General features: G+C 42.0%; 1 protein-coding gene and 1 long non-coding RNA gene across 7 annotated transcripts in view; one reads left to right on the top strand and one right to left on the bottom strand.

Moving 5' to 3' along the window:
* The window catches only part of LOC109028056 (uncharacterized), a 33,318-nt gene extending 24,960 nt beyond the window's left edge, over nucleotides 1-8,358 (top strand). The window contains exon 3 of the long non-coding RNA XR_004071171.3: nucleotides 8,233-8,358. This is a non-coding gene — a long non-coding RNA (uncharacterized lncRNA). The remainder of the gene's footprint in view (nucleotides 1-8,232) is intronic.
* RNF170 (ring finger protein 170) overlaps nucleotides 1-15,594 on the bottom strand; it is a 42,547-nt gene that overhangs the window by 12,543 nt on the left and 14,410 nt on the right. For 4 of the 6 annotated variants that reach the window (XM_063709304.1, XM_004046966.4, XM_055349175.2 and 1 more), the window contains exons 3-4: nucleotides 5,663-5,738; nucleotides 1,746-1,854 (exon numbers count right to left, since the gene is read on the bottom strand). In XM_063709304.1, coding sequence (XP_063565374.1) covers nucleotides 1,746-1,854; nucleotides 5,663-5,738 — 185 coding nt within the window. The remainder of the gene's footprint in view (nucleotides 1-1,745; nucleotides 1,855-5,662; nucleotides 5,739-15,594) is intronic. The other 2 variants (XM_055349176.2, XM_055349178.2) reach the window with 1 other exon arrangement.

The raw sequence follows: 15,594 nt of genomic DNA, 5'->3' as shown, positions 1-15,594 counted from the left end.
AACTGCACAAATAACACTGTATCTAATAATTCTATATTATGAAGTTAGACAAAAGGGCCAACACAATTTACAGGATGATTATATGCTACATGTTAAATTAGTCCCTATATGAAAATTTCCTACATTTTGGGAGCAATAATACCCTATCTCGAACACAACTGTTTAAACAGAAAGAAACAATAAAAAACTAGGTCTAGTGATTGGACAAATCGAAGTGGCTTCGAGTGTTTACTATTGTATGAACCACTAATCATGCAGAACTGAGCACAGGGATTGAAGATAAACCTCGGTTTAAAAACTTGGCTCTGTCTGGGCTGGGTGCGGTGGCTCACATCTGTGATGCCAGCACTTTGGGAGGCTGAGGTGGGTGGGTCACGATGTCAGGAGTTCGAGACCAGTCTGGCCAACATGGTGAAACCCCATCTCTACAAAAAACAAAAATTAGCTGGGCATGGTGGCAGGCGCCTGTAATCCCAGCTGCTTGGGAGGCTGAGGCAGGAGAATCGTTTGAACCTGGGAGGCAGAGGTTGCAGTGAGCAGAGATCGCACCATTGCACTCCAGTCTGGGCGACAAGGCGAGACTCCATTTCAAAAAAAAAAAAAAAAAAATTGGCTCTGTCACTTAACAACTGGGCTACTCTTTGTAAAATGTATTATTATTATTTGTGAGACAGGATCTTGCTCTGCTGCCCATGCTGGAGTGCAGTAGCATGATCACAGTTCATTGCAGGCTCAAGCTCCGGGGCTCAAGCGATTCTCCTTCCTCAGCCTCCCCAGTAGCTGGGATTGCACATGTGAGCTATTGCGCCTGGCTAATTTCTTATTTTTTGTGGAGACAGGGTCTCCTTATGTTGCCCAGGCTGGCCTCCAACTCCTGGGCTCAAGCAATCCTCTTGCCTTAGCCTCCCAAAGTGCTGAGATTACAGGCGTGAGCCACAGCGCCTGGCCTCTTTGTAAAATTTCTTCACATCTCTAAAGCCTGTTTCCTCATAGGTGGAGTTAGATGAAGTACATTAATGTCCAATACATAGGCATGTAATAACTGATACTTTGCCCCTCAATCTTCTATGGCATAAGAAGCCATAGAAGATTTTCCTGAATCTGCAGATTCAGGAAAAATGAGGAGTGGTGGAAAGCACTCCTTCCTGATACTAAGTAAGTGTGAAATTATTCCCTTCTTACCCCAAGGTATGCTCTAGGATTCTCATTCTCCTTCATTAAACCTCAAGAGGTTGAGAGAGACAGAGACAGAGACAAACAGACTGAGACTAAGACCTTTAAGACTTTTAGTACAAACTTAGAGTCAAAAGAGGCAGGAGGACTAAGGCAGGGTCTTGGGCAGGTTCTTGAGAGAAGAACCTTCCTGCCCTGGCAAGGATGAATAATAAATGAAAGTCCCAAAAAGTGATGAACAAAGAGGGACTCAGTGAATCTCTCATGCTATGGATCTACTTGAACTACTGTCCAAACAAACACATTTCTGTTTATGGGGAAGCTGAATAGTTTCTTTAACCTCTGAACCCATAGCAGCTACATGGACACACTAAATAGAAAATAAATAAGTAAGTATATTATTTAGATGCTAAGTATACTTGGTTGACAAGTAGAGCAGGATATCAGAGGTAATCTACCCTACTCACAAAATACAAAATGTGACAAAGAGAAAATTGGGAATCCAGCCTTTGTACACATAGAGGTCTTGGTCTACACAGTCACTTTTCCCAAGTATAGTGTTGTTTGCTTACCACAAAAAAGATGTCCACAGTTGGTCTCCACCGGGAAGGAGGCTTGGTGCAGGCAGATGGGACAGTACATGTCAGTGTAGAACTGCTGTCGAGCGGCAGCAGGTGCATCCTAATAAGAACACAGGTGCACACATTGGAACACAACACATGTGGCCCTCAACAGTATCTCATGTTAAATTATATTTGAGAACAGAGTCAGCAGTGTGTAACCCTCATCAAACTGTAAACGCGCAATAGTTTAAGGTTATAATTTTAAGAATGTTATGAGGCTATATTGTTTTTATTTAAGCTGCATGGTCTCCACTTTCCTTCCTAAACACAATTTAAAGACAAAAACTTAGATTAACTCAAGAGTTCATCTTTTACTCTACTGGAATAAGTAAATTATTCTGAGTAACACAAGGCTGAGCTAGTGTATAAGCTAACAATAATAAATGTCGAGGTCGGGTGCAGTGACTCACGCCTGTAATCCCAGCACTTTGGGAGGCCAAGGCAAGTGGATCACTTGAGCCTAGGAGTTCCAGACGAGCCTGGGCAACATGGCAAAACCCCATCTCTACAAAAAATAGAAAAATTAGCCAGGAGTGGTGGTGGCATGCGCCTGTAGTCCCAGCTACTTGGGAGACTGAGGTGGGAGGTCACCTGAGCCTGGGAGGTTGAAGCTGGAGTGAGCCGTGACTGCACCACTGCACTCCAGCCTAGGTGACAGAGCGAGACCCTGTCTCAAAAAGAAAAAAATATCAAATGTCAAACTGTTTTCTAAGTCTTCACTTTTTTCATTTTCAACATCTTTTTCATTTTAAAAGTGTTGCACATATGCAAGAAACATCTAGATATCAAAGACCTCACTAGGATGGATCATGAGGGCAAGGGATTTATCCGTAGGACTCATTGTACCTCAGGACCTAGAAAAGTGTCTACATGGCCGGGCACGGTGGCTCACACCTGTAACCCCAGCACTTTGGGTGGCTGAGGTGGGTGGATCACTTGAGGTCAGGAGTTCGAGACCAGCCTGCTCAACATGGTGAAACCCTGTCTCTACCACAAAATACAAAAATTAGCTGGGCATGGTGGCGCGCACCTGTAGTCCCAGCTACTCGGGAGGGTGAGGTGGGAGAATCACTTGAACTCAAGAGGTGAAGACTGCAATGAGCCGAGATCACTCCTGCCTGGGCAACAGAGACCCTGTCTCAAAAAAAAAAAAGTGTCTACATAACATATATTTTATGTTATTGTATTGTAAAAATACTTATTTATCAAAACTTGTTTTAATGGAACCCAGCACAGATAAAGTTGCTAGCATGAAAAATATCTAATTACACAAAAAAGTATTAAGTTTACTAAACAGGAACTGTTCTTAAGTGAATCAGATTTTTGCCACTCAATATTAATAAACAAATTTAATAAATTTAAATAATAAATATAACTAAAATTTCATACTTCCAAAACAGTCCTAAATCACCAGAATATTCTGTGATCCAAGGCTACACCTTGATGTTATAGTCACTTATGTCAGTTCTAATGCTACAAAAAGTGTACAGCACTTTATGTTCCCTTCTCTACTTTTTTTTTTTTTTGAGACAGAGTCTCGCTCTGTCACCCAGGCTGGAGTGCAGTGGCACAATCTCAGCTCACTGAAACCTCTGCCTCCTGGGTTCAAGTGATTCTCCTGCTTCAGCCTCTGGAGTAGCTGGGATTACAAGCGCCTGGCTAAAGTTGTGTTTTTAGTAGAGACGGGGTTTCGCCATGTTGCCCAGGGTGGTCTTGAACTCCTGACCTCAGGCGATCTGCCCGCCTCAGCCTCCCAAAGTGCTGGGATTACAGGCGTGAGCCACTGCACCCAGGCTTCTCCTTATTAATTTTTAAAGAAATTGACAAAAAACAATTAACGGTGCTGTCCAATAGAACTTTCTGCAATAACTGAAATCTTTATCAGTGCTATCCAATACAGTAGCCACGAGCCACATGTGGCCATTGTGTACTTGAAATGTGGCCAGTGTGACTAAAAGACTTAATTTCAGATTGTGTTTAATTTTAACTCACTTGAATAGCCACAGGTGGCTGGTAGCTGCCATACTGGACAGCACAGAACAGACTACATCGCCAGCCTTATTTTCACTTTGAGAGCTGTGTGCTGGGCCTCAGGAAGAGGTGAGGCAGTTGAGTGGACACTGCTGCAAGGAGACCTGGAAGATTCTCCTCAATCTGGGGCCCCTCCATAGCTGAACCCAGTCATGAAATCGCTAGTGTGAGTGTTAGCAAATCTTAGCAGTCTCATATGTTAATGAGAATAATAATAGTTGCCTTACTTATGTCTAAAGATTAAATACAATTGTTGTTTGGGAAATCACTTTGTAAATTATAAAACACTATCTCAACATGAATTATGGGTAACAATTGTTACGGAACACAGTACTACTAATAGGCTTAAACTATTCTGTTTTTTTTAGACGGAGTCTCACTCTCTGTCACCAGGCTGGAGTGCAGTGGCGCAATCTCAGCTCACTACAACCTCCGCCTCCTGGGTTCAAGTGATTCTCCTGCCTCAGCCTCCCAAGTAGCTGGGACAACAGGTGTGCGCCACCACGCCCAGCCAATTTTTGTATTTTTAGTAGAGATGGGGTTTCACCATATTGGCCAGGATGGTCTTGATCTCTTGACCTCGTGATCTGCTTGCCTTGGCCTCTCAAAGTGCTGGGATTACAGGCGTGAGCCACTGCACCTGGCCCCGCTTAAGTTATTCTTGTATCAATAAATATAAGTTCCATGAGGGTAGGAATTTTTGTCTATTTAATTCACAATTGAATTCCCAATGCCTAGAAAATGTATGGCATGTGGTAGATGTTCAAAAAATATCTGGTGAATGGATAAATTATAAAACCCTTATTGGGGCTAGGCATGGTGGGCTCACACTTATAATCCCAGCACTTTGGTTTTAGTGAAGCAAGCACAGCTCACTGTAGCCTCAACCTCCCAGGCTCAAGAGATCCTCCCACTTCAGCCTCCTGAGTAGCTGGGACTATAGCTGTGCACCACCATACCCAGCTAGCTTTTGTATTTTTAGTAGAGACAGAGTTTTGTCATGTTGCCCAAACTGGTCTCGAACTCCTAAGCTCAAGTGATTCTCCCGCCTCGTGCTCCCAAAGTGCTGGGATTATAGGTGTGAGCCACGATGCCCAGACTAATCCCAGCAATTTGGGAGGCCAAGGTGAGAGGACTGCTTGAGCTCAAAAGTTGGACAGCAGCCAGGGCAACATAGTGAGACCCTGTCTCTTTTTTATAAAAAAAAAAAAAAAAAACGCTTATTGGAACTGAAGTTTGATCTATAGGAAAGGAATTTTTCATTTTGTTTCTTGATGTTAGATATCTTAGCCTGAAGGTGTACAATATCCTATTTATTCCAGGCTTCATAAGGTATATCTCCAATTCTTAGAGATTCGATCGGTAAAAAGCAAAGAACAAACAGGAGAAAAGTTAGTTTTTCTCTTTGCCTAACTAGTTTTGTTGTTATAACTTTGACAACTGAAGAAAAAAGGAGAAAAAAAACAAAACAAAACAGCCACCTCTTCTAGTTATTTCTTTGTAGATATTAAGGAGTATATGTCAGAAAAAATGGTTTTCCTACTACATTTCATTAAGGTCAATTAGACAGCAATTATTTCTACACTAATAAATAATAGGAAAACTGCTATCTTTTAAAGCAAATTAATAATAAACAAACATGAAGACATCTGAACAGATTAAGGCTAGGCAATTTGCCCATTCTTGCAAATATACAATCTATAAAATAATATAAGGTAATTTGAAGCTGGAAAGAAGCCCATGTTTCCAAAAAGTAATTTACTAATGTTTTATCACAATTTCACATGCAAAGGGAGCTATCACATCTACTCCTCAAATAAATACATATACAATACCTGTTCTGTTTGAAGCTGTTCTCGAAGTACCCTTACTAGCTCCTGGTTTTCTGGGTGAATGTTTTGATGTACATTTCTGTTGAATAGAATATAATAAATTTTGAATAGAAAATATTATCATATGAATCCATTTTCTTCATGGGTCTACTTTCTGACTTATAACTACTGGTAATTAATGTAATTGATGGCATTACAAGCACTTCACTTCCAGGACTGTATGTTTCAGGCTGTCCTGTGGTGAGTTCTTCTGAGATCACTGATCATTAGCCAATTTCAGGTTTAAGCGGCAAATGGTAAAATCCAGAGGCCTAGTACCTTGGAAATCTATTGTAAATGGAAGCTTACAAGTAATGTAAAGAACATTTGTTTCTTTGGTGAAATTTCTTCAAAATAAGCAGCTATCTAATTTTACCTACTATTATGCATTTGAACGCTTTTCCACATCTAATTAGATCCTTCTCCTAATTTTCAGGTATTAGGGGAAGGGAACAGAGCAGAAACTAAATTTAATGTAGAAAAGCCAAAACTTGGCCGAGTGTGGTGGCTCATGCCTGTAATCCCAGCACTTTCGGAGGCCAAGGCGGGTGGATCACCTGAGGTCAGGAGTTTTGAGACCAGCCTGGCCAACATGGTGAAACCCTGCCTTTACTAAAAATACAAAAATTAGCCGGGCTTGGTGGCGGGCGCCTGTAATCTCAGCTACTCAGGAAGCTGAGGCAGGAGAATTGCTGGAACCCAGGAAGCAGAGGTTGCAGTGAGCTGAGATCATGCCATTGCACTCCAGCCTGGGCCGACAACAGTGAGACTCCATCTCAAAAAAAAAAAAAAAGGAAGAAAAGCCAAACCTTAACATGTCACTAATCTCTTGACATTAACAATTAAAATGGTGAATCAAAGGCAAGCGGTTAGTGGCTAATATAAATGGATGGGATAAAACATCCCATATTGAAAGTCAGATGTTGGCTGGGCACGGTGGCTCATGCCTGTAATCCCAGCACTTTCGGAGGCCGAGGCTGGTGGATCACCTGAGGTTGGGAGTTCGAGACCAGCCTGACCAACATGGAGAAACCCTGTCTCTATTAAAAATATAAAATTAGCCGGGCTTAGTGGCAAATGCCTGTAATCCCAGCTACTCAGAAGGCTGAGGCAGAAGAATCGCTTAAACCCGGGAGGTGGAGGTTGCGGTGATCTGAGATCACGCCATTGCACTCCAGCCTGGGCAACAAGAGCAAAACCGTTTAAAAAAAAAAAAAAAGAAAGATGTGTTGGTTAGGCTGGTAGGTGGGGTGGGGGTGAAGCGTTACATGTTATCACAGCTTAATTTCATTTGACTACTGATGTATCTTCTAAACATAAATGTCTTGAACAAGAATATTTTAAATCTACACAGTCCCATGGTTACTCTACAGAGAGCCTTTACTCTCTGGGTAAGCCAATATCCAACAGACATAAGGACTCTCATATCCGAATGTGATAGGGAAAAGTATAGAAATCCATCCTGTGATTATTCAATTGTTAGCAAAAAAACACAAATTTTAGAAAAAGAAGTCAACTAAATATAACTGTTAGTTCAGAGAAGAAATAAAAGCAATTTAAAGTCAAATATCTAAACAATGAAACAATTTGAACTCTGTTTAAACCTGTTAAATCTTATTTTGTTGTTGTTGTTGAGAAGGAGTCTCACTCTGTCACCCAGGCTGGAGTGCGGTGGCACAATCTCAACTCACTGTAACCTTTGCCTCCCAGGTTCAAGCAATTCTCTTGCCTCAGCCTCCTGAGTAGCTGGGATTATGGGCACGTGCCACCACGCCTGGCTAATTTTTGTATTTTTAGTAGAGATGGGGTTTCACCATGTTGGCCAGGCTGGTCTCGATCCGGACTTCAGGTGATCTGCCTGCCACGGCCTCCCAAAGTGTGGAGATTACTGGCGTGAGCCACCGCGCCCGGCCTAAACCTGTTAAAGCTTGATGCGTTCTTCATTTTAAAATAAGGCACATTTTTATGATTGAACAGATGATCTGTGAAAGAAAGCACTCACTATATGAAAGCACCCTGTCAAGGAGCAATCTAACTAGCAGAGGAACCATCTCATTTAAATACCAGTGAATACCTAGCTAAATGGCATTTCTCCATTCTTTGAGAGTAGAAAACCATTCCCTTTTCATTGGAAAAAAAATCGTGATGACGTTTCAGAGTACAGACATGAACCACGTGACTGGAAAGCCTCTCCTCTGCCTTCTTTCTATAAGAAAGAAGATGTAGGAATTCTTAAATCTGGTGGTAGAATATTTAATATATATTTTTAAAATATATTTAAATAGAATATATTTTAAAAAATATTCTACCACCAGATTTAAGAATTCCTACATCTTGTTGTGAAGCCAAACAACAAGAACAAATAGCCCAAGCTGCTGAATACTGCCTGTAACTCCCATAATAATGGTATTTGGAGACAAAACCTTTGGGAGGTAATTAGGTCATGAGGGTGATGCCCTTGTGATAGGATTAGTGCCCTTATAAAAAGAGACATGAGATAACCTGCTCCCTGCTCTACTCTCTTCCATGTAAAGACACAACAAGAAAACCACCATCTACAAACCATGAAGCCAAGTCTCCCTGGACACCAGATCTGACAACACCTTGATCTTAAGACCTCCCAGCCTCTCGAACTGTGAGAAATAAATGTTTATTGTTTAAGCCACCCAGTCTATGGTTATTTGTTTTTTTGTGGGGTTTTTTTTGTTTGTTTTTTTTTTTGAGATGGAGTCTTGCTCTTTCGCCAAGGCTGGAGTGCCATGGTACAATCTCAGCTCAATGCAACCTCTGCCTCCTGGGTTCTAGTGATTCTCCTGCCTCAGCCTCCCAAGCAGCTGGGACTATAGCTGCACGCCACCACACCCTAATTTTTGTATTTTTACTAGAGACAGGGTTTTACTGTGTTAGCCAGGATGGTCTCGATCTCCTGACCTCATGATCTGCCCGCCTCGGACTCCCAAAGTGCTGGGATTACAGGCGTGAGCCACTGTGCCCGGACTTTTTTTTTTTTTTGAGACAGAGTCTTGCTCTGTCGTCCAGGCTGGGGTGCAGCGGCGCCATCTCAGCTCACTGTAAGCTCCGTCTCCCGGGTTCATGCCATTCTCCTGTCTCAGCCTCCCGAGTAGCCCGGCTAATTTTTTGTATTTTTAGTAGAGACGGGGGTTCACTGTGTTAGCCAGGATGGTCTCGATCTCCTGACCTCGTGATCCGCCTGCCTTGGCCTCCCAAAGTGCTGGGATTACAGGTGTGAGCCACTGCGCCTGGCCTGTTTTTGTTTTTGAGACAGATCTCGCTGTTTCCAGGCTGGGGAGCAGTGGCACAATCTTGGCTCCCTGCAACTTCCACCTCCCGGGTTCAAGCGATTTCCAGCTAATTTTTATATTTTTAGTAGAGTTGGGGTTTCACCATGTTGGCCTATGTTTTGGCCAGGCTGGTCTTGAACTCCTGACCTCAAGTGATCTGCCTGCCTCAGGCTCCCAAAGTGCTAGGATTACAGGTGTGAGCCACCGCACCCAGCCTATGGTTATTTGTTATAACAAGCCAAACTGATTGAGACAATGGTCAAATACTTCTTGACAAGGGTGCCAAGACCATTCAATAGGGAAAGTACCCTCTTTCAACAAATAAGTGCCAGAAAACTGAATATCCATATTAAAAATATAAAAACTCAAAATGCATCAAAGGGCCAAACTTAAGAGTTAAAACTATATAAATTTTAGGAAAAAGCAAGAAAATATTCATGCCATTGGATTCTGGCAATGATTCCTTACATATAATACAAAAGCACAGGCCAAAAAAAGGAAAAAAACACAAAGATGACTTCTCAAAATCAGAAACTATGTATATCAACGGGCACTTAAGAGAGTAAGAAGAATATCCACAGAAAGGGACAAAATATTGGCAAATCATATACAGGAAATCCTGATTTTATTTTGTTTCACTTTATTGCACTTAGCAGATATTGCGTTTTTTACAAACTGAAGGTTGTGACAACTTTGTGTTGAGCAAGACTACTGGCACCATTTTTCCAACAGCATGCACTTGCTTCATGTTTCTGTGTCACGTTTTGGTTATACTTGCAATCAATCAATCAATCAACGTTGTGTATGCTGTGACTGCTCTATTGACCAGCCATTCCCCAGTCTCTGTCCCTCACCTCAGACATTCCTATTCCCTGAGGCATTGACAATATTGAAATTAGGCCAACTAATAAATAACTCTATAGTGGCCTCTAGGTGTTCAAGTGAAAGGAAGACTTGCATGTCTCTCACTTCACATAAAACCTAGAAATGATTAAGCTTTGTGAAAAAGACATGTAAAAAGTCGAGCTAGGGCAAAAGTTGTGCTAGTTGGCCAAGTTGTGAATTAAAAGGAAAAATTCCTGAGGGACATTAAAAGTATTACTCAAGTGAACACATAAATGATAAAAAAGCAAAACAGCTTTATTGCTGACATGGAGAAAGTCTGAGTACTCTGGATAGAAGATAAAACCAGCCACAACATTTCCTTAAGCCAAAGCCTAATCCAGAGCAAGTCCCTCCCTCTCTTCAATTCTGTGAAGCTGAGGGAGGAGAGGAAGCTACAGAAGAAAAGTTGAAAGCTAGCAGAGGTTGGTTCATGACATTTAAGGAAAGACGAAGTGCAAACTTTTATTTTATGGAATAGCAAGTGCTGATGGTGAAGCTGCAGCAAGTTATCCAGATCTAGCTAAGATCATTGATGAAGGTGGCTACGCTCAACAACACATTTTTATGTAGAAGAAACAGTTTTCCCTTGCAAGAAGATGGCATGCAGGACTTTCATAGCTAGAGAGGAGAAGTCAATGCCTGTCTTCAAAGCTTCAAAGGCCAGGCTGACTCTCTTATTAGGGGCTAATGCAACTGGTGACTTTTAAGTTGCAGCCAATGCTCATTGACCATTCTGAAAATCCTAGGGCCCTTGAAAATTATGCTCATCTACTCTGCCTGTGCTCTATAAATGCAACAATGCCTGGATAACAACAGCATATCAAACTATTTAAACCCACTTGAGAGACCTACTGCTCAGAAAAATGACTTTCTTTGAAAATATTACTGCATACATCTGTGTAGTGTATTAACAAAAAAATCTGTTAAAAAGAAAATATCACTGCTCATTGATAATACACCTAGTCACCCACGAGCTCTAATGGAGATGTACAAGGAGATGAATGTTTTTTTCATGTCTCTTAACACAGCATCCATTCCACAGCCCCATAAATCAAGGATTATTTTGACTTTCAAGTTTTATTACTTAAGAAATACACTTTATGTAGCTGCCATAGATAGTGATTCCTCTGATGGATCTGGGGAATCAATTGAAACCTTCTGGAAAGGATCCCCCATTCTAGATGCCATCAGAACATTCTTTTTTTTGGCCAGGTGTGGTGGCTCACGCCTGTAATCCCAACACTTTGGGAGGCTGAGATGGGTGAATCATGAGGTCAGGAGTTTGCGACCAGCCTGGCCAACACAGTGAAACCCCGTCTCTACTAAAAATACAAAAATCAGCCAAGCACGGTGGCACGTGCCTATAGTCCCAGTTACTTGGGAGGCTGAGGCAGGAGAACAGCATGAACCCGGGGGGCAGTGGTTGCAGTGAGCCAAGATCATGCTACTGCACTCCAGCCTGGGCAACACAGTGAGACTCCATCTCAAAAGCAATAAATAAAGAATAAAATAACTTTTTTTTTTTGAGACAGTCTCGCCCTGTTGCCCAGGCTGGGAGTATACTGGTACACTCTTGGCTTGCCAGAACCTCTGTCTCCCAGGTTCAAGCAATTCTCGTGCCTCAGCCTCCCAAGTTGCTGGGATTACAGGTGTGTGCCACTGTGCCTGGCTAATGTTTGTATTTTTAGTAGAGACAAGGTTTCGCCATGTTGGCCAGGCTGGTCTCAAACTCCTGGCCTCAAGTGATCTGCCTGCCTCGCCCTCCCAAAGTGCTGGAATTACAGGCGTGAGCCACCATGCCCCGCCAAGAACATTCTTAATTCATGGGAGGAGATCAAAATATCAACATTAACAGGAGTTTGGAAGAAGTTGACTCCAGCCCTCATGGATGACTTTGAGAGGTTCAGGACTTCAGAGGAAGAAGTCACTGCAGATATGGTGGAAACAGCAAGGAAACTAGAATTAGAAGTGGAGCTCGAAGATGTGACCGAACTGCTGCAACATGACAATACTTGATCAGATGAAGAGTTGCTTCCTATGGATGAGCAAAAGAAGTGGTTTCTCAAGATAGAATCTAATCCTGGTAATGACATTGTGAGCATTGTTGAGATGACAACAAGGGATTTAAAATATTACATAAACGAAGTTGATAGAGCAGAAGCAGTCAGGGTTTGGGAGGACTGACTCCAGTTTTGAAAAGAAAGCCTGTGGATAATAAGCAATCAAACTGCATCACATGCTACATACAGAGAAATCTTTTGTGAAAGGAAAAGTCAGTCAATGTGTCAACTTTATTTGTTGTCTCATTTTAAGAAACTGCCAGCCAGGCGCAGTGGCTCATGCCTGTAATCCCAGCACTTTGGGAGGCTGAGGCGGGCGGATCATGAGGTCAGGAGTTCAAGACAAGCCTGACCAACATGGTGAAACCCCATCTCTATTAAAAATACAAAAATTAGCTGGGCATGGTGGTGCGCACCTGTAATCCCAGCTACTCAGGAGGCTGAGGGAGGAGAATTGCTTGAACCTGGGAGGTGAAGGTTGCAGTGAGCTGAGATCACGCCACTGCACTCCAGCCTGGGCGACAGAATGATACTCTGTCTCAAAAAAAGAGAAACTGCCACAGCCCCCTCAACTGTCGGCAACCACCACCCTGATCAGTCAGCAGCTGTTAACATGGAGTCAAGACTCTCCACCAGCAAAAACATTATGACTTGCTGAAGGTTCAGATAGATAACTGTTAGCATTTTTTAGCAATAAAGTATTTTATAATTAAAGTATGTACATTGTTTATTAGACATAATGCTATTACACACATAGACTATGATATAATGTGAATGTAACTTTTATATGCACTAGGGAACCAAAAAATTCATATGACTCACTTTATTCACTTTATTGTGGTGGTCTGAAACCAAACCTGAAATATCTATGGGGTATGACTGTATCTGATAATAATATCAGAATATATATAGAACTCTTATAACTCAAAAACAAAAAAGTAAACAACCCAATTCAAAAATGGGCAATGGTCTTGAATAGTCAATTCTCCATAGAAGACAGACAAACTGCCAGGTGTGGCGGTGCGCACCTGTAGTCCCAGTTACTCAGGAGGCTGAGGCAGGAAAATTGTTTGAGCCCAGGACTTCTAAGCTGTAATGCAATATGCCACTTGGGTGTCTGCACTAACTTTGGCATCAATATGATGATGTCCCAGGAGCAGGGGCCCATCAGGTTGCCTAAGGAGGAGTGAATTGGCCCAGGATGAAAACAGAGCAGGTCAAAACTCTGGTGTTGCTATTTACAGGAGCAAAGACATGAAATCAACCTACATGCCCATCAATGGTAGACTAGATAAAGAAAATGTGGTGCATATACACCATAGAATACTATGCACTCATAAAAAGGAAAGAATGCAGCAACATGGTTGCAGCTGCAGGTCATTTTCCTAAGTGAATTAATATAGAAACAGAAAACCAAATACTAGGGCCAGGAGCAGTGGCTCATGCCTGTAACTTCCGCACTTTGGGAGGCTGAGGTGGGCAGATCACTTGAGCCCTGGAATTTGAGACCAGCCTGGGCAACGTGGTGAAACACTGTTTCTACAAAAAATACAAAAATTAGTTGGGCATGGTGGTGCACACCTATCGTCCCAGCTACCCGGGAGGCTGAGGTGGGAGGATCACTTGAGCCTGGGAGATTGAGGCTGCAGTGAGCCATAATCACGCCACTATACTCTAGCCTGGGCAACAGAGTAAGACCCTATCTCAAAAAGAAACCTCAAAAACCAGATAGACAAATGGCCACTTACCATGTGAAGTGATGCTGAACATCATTACTCAGTAGGGAAATTCAAATCAAAACCACAGTGAGTTACTACTTCATACCTATATGGATAGTTATTATTAAAAAAAACACACACACATAGGGAACAACAGTGTTGGCAAGGAAGTAGAGAAACTGCCATGGTGCCTTGCTGGTGGGAATATAAAGCAGGGCAGCTGCTGAGGGAAACAGTCTGGAGGTTCCTTAAAATGTTAAACACAGAAATTACTTTATGACCCAGAAATTCCAGTTGAAAACACAGACTCAAACAGATACTTGTACACCAGTGTTCCTAACAGCATTATTCACAACAGCCAAAAGGTGGGAGTAACCCAAATGACCACTGACAGATGAATGGAGAAACTAAATATGGTATGTACATACAATGAGAAATTTTAAATTTTAATATTTCTTAGAGACAAGGTCTTGCTCTGTTGTCCAAGCTAGTCTCAAACTCCTGGCCCAAGCAATCTTCCCACCTCAGCCTCCCAAAGTGCTAGGATTAGAGGTGTGAGCACCATACCCAATGAAATATTATTTAGTGATAAAAAAGAAGGAAATTCTAATACGTGTTACAACATAAATGAACTTTGAAAATATTACGCTAAGTGAAACAAGTTAAACACAAAAGAACAAATACTGTATGATTCTACTTTATGAGGTGCATAAAATCGGCTCATTAATGGAGACACAAAGTAGAACACAGGTTACCCAGAGCTGAACCATGGGAGTTGCTACTTAGATGGGCATAAAGTTTCTGTTAGGGAAGATTAAACACCACATGATCAGACCGGGCACAGTGGCTCACACCTGTAATCCCAGAAATTTGGGAGGATGAGGTGGGTGGATTGCTTGAGCCCAGGAGTTCAAGACCAGTCTGGGCAACATGGCGAAACCTTGTCTCTACCAAAAATACAAAAAAATAGCTGGCCATGGCGGTGTGTGCCTGTGGTCTCAGCTAAATGGGAGGCTGAGGTGAGAGGATCATTTGAGCCTGGGGGGTGAAGGTTGCAGTGAGACAAGATGGTGCCACTGCACTCCAGCCTGGGCACCAAGAGAGAACCTGTCTCAAGAAAAAAAAAAAAAAGAGAAATCACATGTTCTGACTTATAAGTGGGAGCTAAACATAAAGATGGAAATAATAGACATCAGGAACTTCTGTGGGGAGACTGAAAGGGGGCAAGGGTTGAAATACTACCTATTGAGTACAGTGTTCACTATTTGGGTGATGGGTTCACTAGAAGCCATCACTATTACGCAACATACCCATGTAAAAGACCTGCACACACACCCCCAAAATCTAAAATTTAAAAATAAAAAAATAAAGTTTGGGACGATGAGGAAGTTCTAGAAGTAGATGGTGATGATGGTTACACAACAATGTGAATGTACTTAACGCCACGGAATTACACACTTAAAAATGGTCTGAATTAGCCAGGCATGGTGGTGCGTGCCTGTATACAGTCCCAGCTACTCAGGAGGCTGAGGCAGAAGAATCGCTTGAACCCGGGAGGCGGAGCTTGCAGTGAGCCGAGATTGCGCCACTGCACTCCAGCCTAGGTGACAGAGTGAGACTCTATCTCAAAAAAAAAAAAAAAAAAAAAAAAAAAAAGGTCTGGGCATGATGGTTCACACCTATAATCCCACCACTTTGGGAGGCCAAGGCAGAAGAATCACTTGAGACCAGGAGTTCAAGACCAGCCTGACCAGCATAGTGAGAACCTGTCTGTACTAAAAAAATAAAATATTTTTTAAAAAGTTTAACATGACAAATTTTGTTATGTATATTTTACCACAAAACCAAAACAGAATTAATTATAATGACTAAAAATCATCAAATAAATTACAAAAAAGAGACTTGTCTGAATTTTAAACTACAAATGCCAC

The sequence above is a fragment of the Gorilla gorilla genome, chromosome 7 (assembly GCF_029281585.2).
Source record: "Gorilla gorilla gorilla isolate KB3781 chromosome 7, NHGRI_mGorGor1-v2.1_pri, whole genome shotgun sequence".
NCBI classification, from domain to species: domain Eukaryota; kingdom Metazoa; phylum Chordata; class Mammalia; order Primates; family Hominidae; genus Gorilla; species Gorilla gorilla.
The sequence above is the reverse complement of the archived record's forward strand: the minus strand, read 5'-3'. Positions and strand labels throughout refer to the sequence as shown.